Raw genomic sequence first — 15,885 nt, 5'->3', positions numbered from 1 at the left:
GCCTGAGACCGTCCGCCCTCAGCACAACCACGTCGCTTCGTCTCACGACGCTCCCCGCAATTGTGGACGCCTATGCGACGTGGCCATGCGCTGTTCGAACGGCGCATGGGGCTTGCGGAGCCTCCAGCCTCGTCCTTAGCGGCGTCCATCGTTCTGTTTACTGTGCGTGCTGCGTAGCTTTCTGCAGCGCCCGTTGACCCTCGGCCCTTTCCTACTGCAGACTAGCTAACGGCCCGCTCCCTAACCAGAACCATTGTTTACTCTGAGCCTGCGACGATCCGCCCTGATCTGCATCACCAGCCATATCCACCACATCTACGGTGGATTCGAGTTCCCTAGCATGTGTTGCGTCACTATCACACCTAGTACGCCGCAGAGGACCACTACCGATGACTGACGTCTGTGTCACGATGCACTCACGCCGCATCACCATTACATGCACTACCTGTCCAACTCTGGTTCCCAGCCTTCTTTGACTCCAGAGTCGAAGATCAATCTGTTTCGTTATTGGGATCATCTCTCAAAACTCTCTGTGATCTACGCTATCAAGATCCAAGCGTCCAGCCATCCTCTCCACCGTCAATCAGCCACGTCCCAAGACTTTCCCCAGCGTTCAGAGCATCAGTCACCATGGACTCCTTGTCCTCAGTCACTATGCAAGCTTTTGCGGCGTCATCACGTCCACAGTTCTCAGGCACGGAGCATCTGACACTGCTTGTTTTAACTTTGCGTCTTGCGGGGATGTGGTCAATGCGACTCAGGCAAACCTGACTTCCGGATTGAAGTCTATCTTGGACTACTATACTCGTTGCTCAAGACGTCGCTAATTGTTTTTAGTCTTGTGGAACATCAACACCTTTCCGGGTATAAAACGCCTATCCATGTCGGAAAAGAATATCGCCGTGAACACTCGCCGAGGTATACCAACTTACGCAAGCACCCAAGCCGCCTAGAACTGGTTCGATTGATCACCAAAGTCAATGCAGCTCTGCTTGAGCGTCTCTTTGATCATCCACGCAGTCCACGGCTCTTCAACGGGCACTAAAACTTTACCTACGGTGGCTCCCTTCTGACCTGCCTTACGCGCCGAGGTGAACAGGGCATGCCTGTTTACCTGAACTTGGATGTTATAGCACTTGGGCGGACCAGTCGTCAACTACGTATTATGATCAGTATGGGTGGACGAAGACGATAGTGCAAAAAACATTACTTACATTCTGCATGTCCAGTCTGTAGTTGTCGTCCTCGTAGAGGGTCTTCTGGATAGATGGCAAACCGCCCTCGAGCTTATGGTCCGGGATGCCGTCGATGAAGGCGAGGAGAGCTTTGCGGAACTTCTTACCCATACTGATGCTTACTTTTGTGACGGACTCTATGGGTCTATGGTTGTAATCTTCTGAGGTTGTGGTGGAGAGTGTGCTCGATGAGGTGTATCCGCTCCATGGCTGTTGATCTTGATATCTGTCTGGCAGTGTGAAGGTACATGGGACACTCTAGTTGCGCTGACATTGACACCAGTGCAGCGTGAAGCTATTCACCACTGTGTGCGTTCACTTTTGGTGCCCTAAACAGTTTATCACTGACTCGCCGTGCGCAAACGAAGCAGGTGAAAGCGGTCAGCATTGTCTTTGTTTGCTTGTAACTACCCCTCCTCACTTCTACCCTCCTAACATCAACACCACACCACGGTCACCATACTCACGTCCCATTATCATGGATTCAGCGCCAACTGTACCTCGGAATATTGAACAGCCAGGCCTATACTGGAAGCCAGGTCTCTTCGGCGCGAGACCAACATGGACCAAAGAGCCATCCATTGACAAGACCACAGAGCTGGCGCGAAAACATTTGATGCTGCCACAAAATGAGCTTATTGAACTGAAGCCCTTCGCCGAAGGCGCCTTCAACAAACTATACGAGATTGCCTGCTCCAAAGGTCAATTCGTCTTTCGTGTCACGCTGCCTGTAGCACCAAAAGTCAAGACCAGTAGCGAAGTCGCTACTTTAGGCTTCCTCGGCCAGAAGACCAACATTCCAGTCCCTGAGATTGTTGCACACAGCGAGAATTTTGAGGATGACCTGGGCTTTGAATGGATACTTATGGAGCGTATGCCAGGCCGTCCACTCCGAGAAGTATGGCATGAGATGTCCTGGCTTCACAAAGAGCTTCTGGTCCAACAAATAGTAAAATTCATGGTCCAGCTATACCATTTGAAGCTCTCTGGTATAGGCAGTCTTTACTCCAATCGGTCGCCTACCATCAGCGGACGCAGCACACACTATACCGTCGGAGAGGCAGTCACACAAGCTTTCTTCATAGACGATCACATCCAGCAGCCCATCTACCGCGGCCGGTTCGCAAGCAGCCAAAGCTTCGTGGATGCTCACATGGCCTTCCTGCAGCACGACATCACCAAGCTACAACATGCAGAAGACTCAGATAGCTACGACTCTGACGATGAAGAACAAGCCGAAGGCATGTCAGAGATCTACTCCAAACTCCAAAAGGTGATTCCAAAGATCTTCACAACGCCAGCGGAGGAGCACGGACATGAAGAGTCAATACTCTTCAACGGCGACATCTCCCTGAACAACATCCTCGTCTCCGATTCCGGTAACCTAGTGGGAATCGTAGACTGGGAATGCACTACCACAGTACCACCCTGGCACGCCTGCCAAATCCCCCAGTTCCTCGACGGTCTCTTACTCACATCCACAACATCCCAGCCCCAACCACCTCTACCCCTCACCCCCGAAGCACTCGCCGACAAAGACGCCGTACAGTTCCACAACGAACAGCTTCAATGCTACGAGCTCACCTGTCTACGCACCTTCTTCGTTGAAGAGATGCGCAGACAGTGTCCGGAGTGGCTGGTGCACTGGAAGGATGGGGCAAAGAAGAGGGATGTGTTGATTGTGATTGAAGAGTGTGGGGATGATAGCCAGTGGACGTTGATTAATGGGTGGTTGGATGCGGTGTTGGACGGGAGAGAGCCGAAAAAGGGGTTGTTGGAGGCGATGTGGACGCCTGTTGGCGAGTAGGTTGGAGTATCGCAGCTGAACAGGCCTTACGGCTGCAAATGCGAAGTAGGGGACTGCCCTTCCAAGGAGAAATATGCAGGCGGCATTAGTACTTCTAATTCTGCCCAAGCCTTTGTCGCATGTCTATAATGTCTTTCGCATCTTTAGTTTTGTAAGCTCTATATTGTCACGCAACAAAATATGACTGGGTATCATTGAACTCGCTCGTCCACCTCGTCTCTACGCATCTTCTCCTTGTCCAAGTATATCTTCCAAGATCCATCAACCCATATCCCAACCAAAACACTCTCTCAAAAGAACTTGACACCCTCGCCTTCACCCCCCGACCCAAAGACCTGCGCCCTCCCCCTCTTAACACAAACCCCCAAACTCCTCTGCAACAACTCCAAATCCATACCAAAAAACTCCTCCCGCCGACTCGCATCCCCCTCGACAATCTCATACAGCGTAAGCACCGTACCCTTCTGCCCCGTCCTCTCAACCCACTCCTCCAACGCCGCAGCCCACTCCTCCGGCCTGCGCCAATATATCCACGCCTTGCCACCCTCGCTCTCTTCCCCCGCCTTCGCCTTCTTGGAAGAACTCGTGTTGATGAATTCAGCGCGGTTGCCGCCTTCGGGGGAGGCCATGTAGGTTATAATGGCTTTTGCGTCGCGCAGGGAGAGGCTGCGTCGCAGCGTGGTGTTTGTGAAGAGCGGGGTGGGGAGCGCGTCGATGAGGGAGAGGGTGAAGATGCGGTTGTGGCGGCAGTAGGATTGGATGAGCGTGGACCAGGAGGCTAGTTGGGAGGAGCGTGTGCTGGCGACTGGTTGGAGGGTGAAGAAGGGCGGGAAGGAGTAGTGTGGTGGGAAGACGAAGTTGGGGGACGTGAGCGTTGGCGCTGTCGAGGGTGTGGGCGTGGGTGTTGAGGCGGGGGCGGGGGATATTGCTGCCATCTTTTATGCGGGTTTGGAAGATAGTTTGAAAGTGAATGTGGGAGGAGTGGGCTTTTGGAACGGTTGCGCGTAGAGAGGGTTGATCGTTTGGTGCGCGCGCCGCTGGAGGTCTGCGGGGACTTTGCGACGTCATTGGTTGCTTGGCTTGGGCACCTTTCATCTGCATGATGGGCACAACTGCACAAAGCAGAACCTAATGCACGCCTACTATGAGTCTACTTTCTGAACATCTAATGCTTATCCTATCGATTTGCTATGATTGGTGAATAGGTTAACGTTTCGCGACTTGCCTATTCGATCCTGTCTTACATTGATCGCGTCTTATCGAAGAGAAGTATGCATCACGTTGCTTATCTCGACTCGCCATGCTAATTTACTCGTATTCCATCCTACTGACCGATATTGTTCTATTCTAGACAACTCTGATGTCACCTACAGAGGTGATCGCGCTTACGAAAGCCATCCCGAGCCACAATCAAATCAGGAGCTCATCAAGAACGAGCATTCTGGTATCGCATTCCTCTCATAGAGCATTACCGAAACAGTCGTTGCAGATGAGGGAAAGCTCTCCAGGAAACTTCCTTATGTCTGCCTCGGTGTGCTGCAACTGATCGCGGAAAGCTTTCACGAACTGGCCGACAGTGACATCTTTCCCATTCTCGCCGGTGAGCTCGTACTTGCGGCCGGTGTTCCTGTAAGCCCTATATTTGAACAAAACGTCGATTCTCTGAAGACCTGGCCCAAACAAGAGCTGGTCCATCCAATCACCGTCATTAGCCCCGGAGTTATCCTTGCTGTCTTCCAGCAGAGCTCGCAGGTGTTGGAAAGATTCAAATTCGAACCAGGGTCGTGGTTTACCAGCGTTTCGCAGCCTTACTCGGTCGAATAAGCGTTCGTCGACGTGGTGCATGCACCGCTCCATATTTTCAATAATCCCATGGAACTCAGTACCACGAGGAATCTCGACGAGATGGAAGGGGGTTGTTTCCATTTCGTTGAAGTCAACTTCTAGGACTATCACAGTCTTGGGGAAAGAGTCGGGGAGGCTTTGGACTCTGATCTCCGTTCTGAGATTCACTTTAATTGTGGCAATATCGCTGTCATCATCATCGCTGTCGGTACTCGTGTCGTCCATGTTGTCGTTCTTCTTCTCGTTCTCGTTGCCATCGTTGTTGTCATCTGGATCAGCTTCATTCCGGAGTATCTTGGGAGGGGCGTCTGGGACTGCGCTCCCAGTCGGTATGTCTGTATTGGGCTTCCCGGTGTTGTCTTTTGTACTGCCCTGCATGTTGTGTGGTATCTCCGGCGGTGTAGTCACTTGTGAGAATGGATCGAGATTGATGATAGGAGGGGTAGCGACACTCGGGTGCTAGACTTTATACTGCGCCGGAGGTCACGTTCATCGAGTGGCATGTGTGTGAGACAGTTCCACATGGCCACCAAGATATATTGCTAATGTCTTCGTGGTTTGACCTAGTTCCAGTGTCACGGAATGAGGTGGATCAAGACAATTTCACAGACCGGTTTAGACAGTGAAGCAACGGTACCAAAGGTCTCTTCATTTCTTAGACTCTTTCTATCTTCTTACCTCCCGCATTATGCTACCTTGTTAACACTCAATACCCATCCTCATGCCTCTTCTCCCAGCATTCACCACTACAATAAGTCAACATCTCCTGCGGAAAGCCGCGTACGTCCTCTTCAATATGTTCTAACTGATCGCGGAAAGCCCTCACAAACTGACCCATAGTAACCCCGCATCCGCCCTCTCCGTGAAGCTTATAGGTGCGACGAGATTCATAATACGTATAGTCGAAGACCACTTCGATGCGCGGCTGAGCTGGCTCACACAACAGCATATCTTTCCATGAGCCCTCGTTTCTGCGCGAACATCTTCGCATCTTTTCTAACACGTTATCCAGAGAATCGAATGAATCAACACTGAAGTGTGGATATGGCTCTCCTTCGGTTGTCAGAAACACCTCATCGACGAGCGGCAAGCGACGGTCCAGATCTAGAAGAATCGGATGGAATGTCGTGCCGGAGGGAAAGTTGGATAGGCGATCAAAATCATCAGGCCGAAAACCATAACCGTAGTCTGTGTTGAACTCGACTTCGAACCTGATCATAGCCTGTGGGAAAGAGCCGGGAACCCAGAGCAAAACGCCGCCCGCTCGTAGATTGACCGTGACGGTAGGGACACTGCTCTTTGTCTTGTCGGTGGTATTACTCAAGCGCTCGTCGCTGTCGCCTTTTATGGAGTTATGGTGGTCGCCATCGTCATGCGCTCTTCCATTGCCTTCCATGTTCTCGTTCCTGCTCGTCGCTTTCTCTCCACTTCCACTCCCATCTTTAGGCGGCACTACCCGATCCTTGAACATCTTGTCTCGGAGCGTTGGATCAGTGCTCTGAATGTTATCACGCCACTCCGTGCACACTCGAAGGGAGCGAAGAACTATATCCAGAGTCAGTGGCAAGTATCTAGATCAAGCGCCCACAATACATTTGAGAGAGCAGATTCGCGGAGTGAACTTACGATCAGGTAGATCTAGGAAGCCAAATATGTTTTGCCATATCTCGTTTGGAAGATGATGATTGGCGCCATCTGTCAGCATGTCAGGTTGCTTGTGGGACCTGCTTAGGCTATTGTTGCTGGTCAGGTCATATGTATTTCCATCCATTTTATATGGCATCTCAGGCAACACGATCTCTCCTGAAAGACCAGTGGAGTTGACAGTTGAGAGTATTGGAATACAGAGGCCGGAAGTTATACCGCGTGTTAAGTCACGTTGATCGAGCGGTAGGATACTTGGTGAAACAATTCCGCGTGATCATCAGGTCATACTACTGATGAACTTTGTTTGATCTTGGCCCATGAGATCGGACTCAGATGTACGAAGAGATATGTAAATAACAATCAAGATAGTGAAACAGTGCATCGTTACTGTAGCTGACTACGCCAGGAACCTGCAAGCATGTGAACTTCTGACTGACAGCATATGTGATCTTTCATTTCTAAGGCTGTGAACTCATTGATGAACCCACTCGAAATGCCCCGACCGTATCCTACGCAAACTTCCGTCCCTGGTAATCTCGGTGTTCATGTATCCAATGCGCGGGAAATTCTCAAAGGTACCATCCCCATGTTCACCACCGCCCAACCAATCGAAAATCTCAATTATCCTTTTTTTGTGCTGCAGCGTAACCTTATGTATCATGAGGTTCTCAGCTACCTCTCGAAACAAGCTCCTCAGTGAGCCAACCAAGCCCTGAAAGCGTATCCCACGATTGTCAGCCAGTGTGCGTGTGAGATGAGCACAAAATCCGGGCGTGTATATGGTAAGACGCAATTCCAACTTCTGCACTGGTGGGACGCAGATCAACATATCGGTCCACAAGCCTTCGTCAACCTTGCTCTCAAGAGATGTCGCGATCCTGCGTAACTGCTCCATGGATGTGAAGTCAAGTACGTATATACCATAGCGACTTGTGGGAGAGAATTGTCTAAGCCCTGGAATAACGAGCTTGTTCCACTTGAGCTGGAGGAATATAGGATTGACATGAAGCCCTGGGGCCCTGGTTTCGATACGCGGGAGGGCGGGACTCACATTGAAGGTGTCTCCGGCATCTTTGGCGAAGGAGTTACGAGCTTGAATGCGCAGCTCATGCTTGCATGGTGGAAGATCGGTTGTCAGAAAGAGTATCTTCTTCAATTCTGGGCTTGTTTCTGGTATGTACAGAGACCACTTCCTACACACGTGCCTGCATCGTATCAGGTCGTGGAAACCAAGATAACTGAAGACCGTCTGCATCGTCTCTATAGACAGACTGTCGATCGTGGGTTGCGTAGTGCTTCGTACAGTGCCGTCAACCGCAGCGGGCGCGCGCTTGGTCTTCTGCTTCTTTCTCCGGGGTGCCATTGTAGGTGGTTGGTAGGTGTTGGCAAGGTCTTCATCTACAGCCCCAGAGGCACTTTTAAAGCTTTGACACAGCAACTATCAAACTATCCTCCTTCTTCTCGTAAAGTCTGGGTTGCATCCTTCCGCTACGAGAAAAATTGAGAATCTTCCTGTGCTTGCGCTTAGTCTCTGGAATAAGAGGCGACTCTTCTCCAAGAGCAAACACTTGGATATCATCTTGTCGACGTCGAGACATCGATTCAAAGGCGTTAGCACCGTGATACTTCAATCGAAAGGCCTGGAGTACTGTCATGGATACCATTATTCGTGAAGCTCAAACATATACAAGTGGCAGTCGTCCCAAATACTCCGACAGTGTATACAAAGCCAATCCCATGCTTTTCACGACCCCAAAGCGCCATAGAAATATGTGCAGAAGTCCAGTCTTGCACCCCGTCGTGCAGTTCGATCCCCAGAACCGCAGCTATTGTATTGACAAATATCCAACGTCCAGCCTTCCCAGATCCTTCCGCAAAGTCTTTACCGCCACCCCTTCCTCTTCTGCTGCTGCTGCGCACTAGCCTTCATCCTAATCTGATCCTCCTTCTGCTGCTGAAACCCCTTAACCTCCTGACTATACACCTCATACTGACCCAGCCAGTACTCGCCCAAGCCCTGCACATCCTCGACAAAGCCCTCGGGCCCTCTGTTGTACACCCAGAAGCCCACGACGAGTATCCCGCCCCAGAAGACCAGTCGCAACGCTAGATTCACCCAGAAGATGACGGCCCGGTACATCATGTCCAGTATCTTGAGCGAGATGAAGAATATGGCCAGCAGCGCGAGGATGGAGGCGACATCGGGTTGGGTGATGAGTTTGTTGAGGAGGGGGGAGAGGTGCGTTGACAGCGTGCGCGAGATGCCGAAGAAGGTCGTGAGGAGGTGGAGGAGGGGGTTTGCGAAGGACGGTGGGAGGAGGCGCGGGAGGAGAGCTGCGTAGTCTGGTATCTGGTGTTAGCAACCCGTGTCGCAATAGAGTGATATGACGGTAGGCGCATCAGCGAAGCGTACCTTGTATAAACTCCATATTGGGCGATTTGCGATTGGACGTGTAGATGTCGTGTGCCAGACGCGAAAGAACGCGTTTGTGGGGTGCGGATAACGAGATTCGCGCTTGCGACTGATCTGCGCGCGGATAGTGGCTGGTGGATGAAATGGGGCGACGCGAATTATGGGCTTGAGAAACGAGCACGCGATGGGGGTTATTGGGGTGTGGCTGATAATTTGCTTGTTTTGCCCACACGGTTTGCGGTGACAGCTGTCCACGTTGAGTCGTTGACCCACTAAAACGCTTTCACGCACGCCGTGCAGCTCAACACACCTTATCCTGGCTGCACGTCATCCGCTCGGTTTGCTTGGCTTAGTCATCTACATGTCTGTGCAGCGAGAAGAAAGTGAGCAAATGCCTGTAGACTCAGCCGACGACAACAGTATACGATGCAAAATTTGAGCCACAGAAGAGTAATGTAGACCTCCAAGTTACTTGCTTCTTATCATAGTACCCGCGCAGGCATCTAGCTTGTCGCTTAGATGAGTTGCATCTCCCTTACCAAAACCCACCCATGATGTGCGCAAAAGCAACTGACACCGAAGATCCCTTACCCCACCACCCTGCGTCTTACATTTCAGCCCCCAAGAGTCCAGTATCACCACCTTCACCATCTCGCGGGGTTCACCCAGCCAGATAATGCGGTGTACTTTTCGAGCGCGGGAAGCGCGATCGCGCATGAATCGCGTCCCGCTCGCTTTTCGATAGTCGAAGTGGAGTGGAGTGGAGATGGTGGCCGAGCAGAGTTTCAGATCGCGTATAGCAACATTCTGGGGTCTTGGAACTGGCGGTGTAGACCACGTTTTTTTCCTTTGGCACAGGCACAGATGAGGCGTTTGCACGGCTAAGGGGTCGGCGTCGGCAGTCGTGGGTGGGAACGGTCGGGGCCGAGTTGCCGCTTGGGCTGATGTCGTGATGCGTGGTGCGTGATGTCTTGCAGCGCAGGGCGTATTGCGCAATGGGAGGGAGATCACTGCAGCAGGAAGTGAAGGATCATGTGCTAATGAGTTTGTTCATTGATATGGGTACAGAGGACTAGCCTCTCGCAGTGCTACAACTGCAGACCCGACTATGTGGTTGGCTATACTACTGAATTGCATTCTCGTGCGATCTTCGGCACTGAGTGGCTCATCCTCCAACAAAAAGAAACAAAAAGGCTCGAGGCCTGTGTAGTGACTCAAAGGTCTGGTATCATAGATGCAAAGCGCCGCCGAACTCCAAATGACAAAATCATGTCCAATCGTAAAGTATTTATGCGAAGCGAAGGTCGTAAAGGTGAAGTGTTGACTGGGTATCGCGACAGCCCCGATGCTTGTACAGCAGCAAGTGGTGCGTGGTGACGCAAGAAGCTGTCAGGTGTGTTTCAGTCGCTTCGAGTGCTTTCGGCAGGCTGCAGGTATTACAGAGATCACTGCAAGCCGTAATGTTCGAGGTGCGAAGATGGCTGGAATGTTGAAGTGACACTGGCGTTCATATCCAGCGTCCAGCGCCCTTTTGTTGAGTGCCGTACTCTGATTCGAAGTTGAAGCGGAAAGCAGATGTTTCTGATGGTGATGGGTAATGTATTAGAGGCTGGGATCGATGTGAAGATGTGGAGCCCCGGTTGAATTCACCGCTTGGAGAGTTCGGAGAATAGGGTGTTGGGGGTCGGTCGGCAATAGACGAAGCAACACTGGACTTCCTCCGTACACGCTCGGGCTTTCGTATCGAGCTGGTGGGTGACTTTAGTGAAGCCATGTCGGTTAATGATGGTGTTCTTGGAGGGAACTCGTATGTGCTAAGCTCTTTCTCGAACATGGAAGTGGCTCTGGGTGATACATGTTCGCGTAAGACAGCTGGTCGGATGCCGTACTTCTCCGGTCGTTGGGTGTATTGGCTGGGCCGTCTCCACGATTCAAATTCGGCATCGTCTAGTGGTGTGACAGCTCGCAGAGAGAAGCCTCGCATCCTTCTTTGAGATCGTTTCCAGCAGAAGAGAAGGGCGACGGCAACCGCCGTCAGGACGAGGATGCCTACGACGGCACCAAGGATGATCCAGACTTTCGTTTCTTGCTCCATAGTTGTAACGAGGGTGTGTATGTGAGTGTGAGAGTTGAATGGGATTGCTTTCGTTTAATGGTAAAACTTTGTCGCGATCGTCTTTGTTGAAGGCGTGATGGTGTATTGGAAGGAAGATCCAAAAAGAAGATATGAAGGAGTGATGTCGATCAGGTCACGACCATGCTGGCTGTGGCTGCGGTTGATGCGGCTACACCTAAGAGGTGGCGGTCGACGAAACGATGGTAGGTACCTTGAGCCCACTTCTGTCTGATATGAACCTTGGAGGGCGATGCGGATAAAGTAGTGCGGGAAGGCGGAGGGGCTCGAGAGCGGAGACCTGGGTCATGCGTGTACCCTCGCTCCACAACCGCAGTAGGCAATGACGGTATGCTATTAGCGCCACGAAACGAGGCAGCACAAAGAACAGTCCTTCGGTAAAAGCCAACGACGGCGCACCGAGAGAGAGGAGCGTTGCGGGTTATAGACACCGGACTAGCTTGGCTTGAGGCGAGATGCAGGTACAAAAGCGTACCTGATGGTGGGTTGCGAAGTTTGTTAGTACGGCAGACTCAAGCAAATATCGGTGAGCAGTGCACTAAGAGCAATCCATGATGGGCTAATTTCGACAACCTTGGAACGACACCCCGCCGTTGAAGATGGCGCAAGTCCCAGGATAGGCAATTCCACCGTGCCTGCTGCAGGGGCCTGACACTCCCGTCCAGTATATGCCATCCCAAAGCCGTGAAGCGGGCAACGTGGCGTCGTCGAGGTCAGCACGATGTTGGTCTTTGACAGCACATCATGACCTCAGAACGAATCCAGGGGCAGAAGTCGCATCAGCCTCAGCAACCTGACACCGAGGGCTTGATAGCAGATGCGACAGCACACCCGTTCGTCGTTGCCGTGCAGCTCTACCCCGGAAAAAACTTTTTTTTCTTCTTGATTCTCCTTGCATCGCTAGAGGGCGGAGTACGAATGAGACAAGCAAACGCTCAGTACGCCTGAAGGGGCGTGTGTCGGTCGGAAACTTCGCTTGAGCAGGGCGCTGACACGACGTCGATCTATCAAACCACACTAACGGTCTTGGGTATCGCTCCCATTCCAGGCACTGGCCAATCCCGTGTCGGGCTTTAGGTGCGTCCCGCGATAGCTTCCCCTCAAGGTTCTTTATCTTAGCCCTTGACGGAGCGCATCCAGATCCTGCTGGTGTGCGTTCCGTTCCCAAGCCCATTGCAGCTGCGGCTTGTCACCAGCCTCGACTCGCTTCTGCCGAAATCAAGTTTCCAAGTTTCGACGCCGAGATCTGGAGCGCGAGCGATACAGACAGCTACTGGTCGATATAACGAATGGGTTATAGACTAGAAGCCGAGCGTTCCTGACTATCGCAATACCTGGCACCGAGGGCCTGCCATGCAGCAAACCGGGCCACATAGCGCAAACTGCGCCGACAGTGTCCCCTGCACGAACGGTTGCTTGGTCGCCAGCGTGCCAGGTCATTCATTGCTGATAATCTCCGATGCTTCATCGCGGGTCCGTTTTGTCGACCGCCAATAGCGCTTGAGAACCTTCACCGGACCTTCTTGAAACACAGCAAATCTGGTCGACTCTGGTTGAGCAACGAGTCCAACGCCGCCATGCACATTCGCTACAGTGATATGAGAGCCGTCGACTGGGGCTTGCAGTTTGCTACGCTACCTCCATGCGACTAATCATAGTGTACTGGTAATGCATCATCTGGACTCATCACTGCCACCAAAGCGACATGTCTAGGCAGCTAGCGGCACACGTCGAAAACTCTCCGAAGCATATTTTGCGTTTCACAGGAGTTCTTACCGTCGCCGATGCTCGCAATGTCACCTAGAAGCCACGGGGTAGCGCTGAAGTACCGTTCTGTCAAGAAACGCTTCAGTGATGGCTTTGAAATAATGCAGTACACAAATAGCATGTTCTGAGGTTCTCCTACTCAATCCCTCACAAGGAGCATCCACGCTGGAAAGAGGGCCCGCTCCTGATTCCGCGGCCATCATGATCTTCGCGCCCGTCTCGCAACCGAAATGAGACTTGCAGTCTATGCCAAGATCAGAAAGGCTTCCCAGTCTGCATCCACTGTGTCGCTCATATCGCTATCATCGTTATATCCGAGATCAAGGGAACATCCTGCTCTGTTAAGGGTTGCGACGAGAATACCAGCAAGGCTAGATGTCTAGACCTTCTCATTCGGCATCCCTTGGGTCAAGGGTACCTAGCAGAGATCCGACTTTGCGAACGCGCCTTTGCCGCCAGGCCGAGCAACACGGCTGGTACCTGTAGCTGGAACATAGCGCCAGGGCGACTTCGTTCTACCGGCTAAACTGCGCAACTTGCACGTGTACTATCACCGTCGACCAAGCGTGGGACGCCCAAGCCACGAACCGATAGTGGTAGTGCCCCAGATCGAGCGCACATAGCGGCGGCAACTCTCGTCGGCAGCCAGTGCGAGGAATACGGCAAGAGTTATGGAGATACCCATGAAGGCTGCATCGTCGTGTGTGATGCGTAGTGCGTCGCAGATATTGGATTGCTTTTTCTGATATCTCCTGATCTACTAGATTGTGGAGAGAAAATGCTTGTGGCTGTCTTGTTGTCATTGGTGCGACCAAAGTAGAAGGTGTCAAGACCGCAGCTCGCATCGAACATCTCTTGCTGCCACCAATGAGGGCTCGGATGCGGCATGTCCTCAGCTAAGCTCAGCCGCAACTTCAACACCAGCATCGTGAGCTCCTGAATTTCGTGAGAAAGCGACGGCGCACACCCTACGCTGTTCTGGGTCTCGGCACCGAAGTCCAGCCGTCATGACCTCACCCAAGAACCGAGTCATTGAGATGAAGATGAACGCTTTGCCTCTCGAACAAGAAGAAGGCCCGGCACCACATCACGCTCATCACACACCGCACTCTCCATTCGAGCAAGATTTTCCAAGATCAGAATTCTCCTAGACTACGCATCGGCTCTGGGGGCATCCGAAGTACCACTTCTTATCCTCAAGGTTCTTGACTATACTTGTGGCTCTTCTACCGGGCTTCCCAGGATTGTGTAGTGGGAGCGTGGGGCATCGTGTGGGTACCAGCCAACACCACTGACCATATAACGGACTTATTATTGCCCATGGAATTTCTCGACCACCGACGAATACGCTACACGGCGAAAAATTTCCCATGCCCTGCTTGCCAAAAGTCATGATCCGGATTTGTCGGCATTCAATGTATTAGCAGCGGGTGATGTCGGAAGCTACGACTTCGCATCATGGTCAGCTGGACTGCCCATGTGTCGTTCGCATGTCGTGAACGGTGACGCTTGCGCAGGTGTTCCTTCAGTCGGCTTGACGCTACCGCTCACTGCAAGCCAGCTTTGAAATCAGACATGAGTCGCTGGGACTCCGTTCCGGATGACAGGCTTTTGTGCGTCGGATGACAGCTGCATCCACATGCGCCCTTCTTACCCGACCACTACGACTCGTACCGTCTGCACGCGATTTATGTGTGACAGGTACATATTGAATGTCAATGTTGAACATCCCGCGTCGCTTGCGCAACATGTGTTCGTGGGGGCGGCTGTGCACACATCCGTAGATTGATTACTATAGTAAGCGCTCAATGATGCTTATAATAATCAGAGATAGATTGATGCTCACTTCGCTTACTGCAAGTGCAAGGAAGAGGCAAAGTCGCGGACTGCTGATCGAGTGTTGAGGATCTGCATGCAAGGCTTCCTGGCTGTTGGTGTTGGATGCGATACTCAGATCTGAGCAAGATCACATTCAATACGCAGAGATGCTAAATGCGTGTTGGAGCATGCATCTCCGTCCATTGGCTGCGAGGTTTTAGTACGGCCACCACGAAGCGATCAACAAGACAATCGCGGCTTCATGGGAATTACCGAGCACCTGACTGGTCTTGCAAAACTCTCTTATCATGGTGAGTAGATTTACTTTTGCTGTTGCAGAACGGTCATGAACAGCCGCGTATTCCCAGAGTTGCACTCTGCCGCCTTCATCAGGGTACTGAATCGTCCGGGAAATTCAGCCGCCGCCAATGAAATTCTTTCTACTCCCTCATTGCGTACCTTCACATGTCTTTCCAGATCCTCTCAATGCCTCCTCGTCCAACTTTGCGCACAATGTCATCAAGAACAAGCCAATGAATCACTACCCCCAACATGATCATCATTGTGACGATTTGTCAGGGAACAAGGGAACTCTACTCCAGAGTATGCTGGAGAGTGCGCGCTACGATATCGGGGCCGACATCGTACCAAACTCTGAGTGAACCTTGATCTCGTTGCGGGGACCGAACGAGTTTCACCTACTGCACACCAACGGTAGCGACACGGCTGTATGCCCATCTCCATCTTACAGATGCATGTCTGCGCGGCTCGACGGTGGTAAACCATCTCCCCACTGCGGATCTAAGCTCGTAATGCGCGCAACACAACCGTCTTTCACAATCTCCTGCAAGCATCCGCATCCCGGAGTCGTGTCCGCGCTATTCACATACGACAAACCTTATAAGCGACCTCGCTCACCCTTCCAGCTTCCCACCAGCCTCGCTGTCGTTCCCGAACGACAGGAACGTTTTCCAAGCGCTACCGCCCCTTCTGTCATTCTTCAGACATGCACACGCATGCGAGATGGGGCTGGTTTGCAGCTCGTGTAGACATGTGAGAGCAGGTTTGCCGAATGACCAACGCGCGACTTCGGTCTTCAAACCTCCGCTGTAGATCATGGAGATGCAAGAACGGGCTCGGTCCGTTGCCGGGCTAATCTTGCGCCACCTTATACGCCATTGCCCTGGACGGGAAAGAGATAACCCATCTCCTCGTTTGT

At 52.0% G+C, this 15,885-nt stretch overlaps 5 protein-coding genes across 5 annotated transcripts; 1 reads left to right on the top strand and 4 right to left on the bottom strand.

Annotated features, from left to right (window-relative positions):
* Positions 1–949: 949 nt before the first annotated feature.
* J4E92_007083 (uncharacterized protein) lies at positions 950–1,346 on the bottom strand (the record flags this gene model as incomplete). Its single annotated transcript, XM_051498446.1, has 2 exons — positions 950–1,114; positions 1,215–1,346. The coding sequence occupies 2 exons, from the start codon at positions 1,344–1,346 to the stop codon at positions 950–952; spliced, it is 297 nt and encodes a 98-aa protein (XP_051351380.1).
* A 367-nt stretch (positions 1,347–1,713) lies between these two features.
* J4E92_007082 (uncharacterized protein) lies at positions 1,714–3,042 on the top strand (the record flags this gene model as incomplete). The annotated part of the gene is made up of 1 exon (XM_051498445.1): positions 1,714–3,042. The coding sequence occupies one exon, from the start codon at positions 1,714–1,716 to the stop codon at positions 3,040–3,042; it is 1,329 nt and encodes a 442-aa protein (XP_051351379.1).
* A 290-nt stretch (positions 3,043–3,332) lies between these two features.
* Positions 3,333–3,977, bottom strand: J4E92_007081 (uncharacterized protein; the record flags this gene model as incomplete). Its single annotated transcript, XM_051498444.1, has 1 exon — positions 3,333–3,977. The coding sequence occupies one exon, from the start codon at positions 3,975–3,977 to the stop codon at positions 3,333–3,335; it is 645 nt and encodes a 214-aa protein (XP_051351378.1).
* A 4,439-nt stretch (positions 3,978–8,416) lies between these two features.
* J4E92_007080 (uncharacterized protein) lies at positions 8,417–8,963 on the bottom strand (the record flags this gene model as incomplete). The annotated part of the gene is made up of 2 exons (XM_051498443.1): positions 8,417–8,877; positions 8,948–8,963. The coding sequence occupies 2 exons, from the start codon at positions 8,961–8,963 to the stop codon at positions 8,417–8,419; spliced, it is 477 nt and encodes a 158-aa protein (XP_051351377.1).
* Positions 8,964–10,454: 1,491 nt separating this feature from the next.
* On the bottom strand, positions 10,455–11,042 carry J4E92_007079 (uncharacterized protein; the record flags this gene model as incomplete). The annotated part of the gene is made up of 1 exon (XM_051498442.1): positions 10,455–11,042. The coding sequence occupies one exon, from the start codon at positions 11,040–11,042 to the stop codon at positions 10,455–10,457; it is 588 nt and encodes a 195-aa protein (XP_051351376.1).
* Positions 11,043–15,885: the final 4,843 nt, after the last annotated feature.

This window comes from Alternaria infectoria (genome assembly GCF_024043175.1).
Source record: "Alternaria infectoria strain BMP 0036 chromosome Unknown scaffold_11, whole genome shotgun sequence".
Classification (NCBI taxonomy): Eukaryota; Fungi; Ascomycota; class Dothideomycetes; order Pleosporales; family Pleosporaceae; genus Alternaria; species Alternaria infectoria.
The sequence above is the reverse complement of the archived record's forward strand: the minus strand, read 5'-3'. Positions and strand labels throughout refer to the sequence as shown.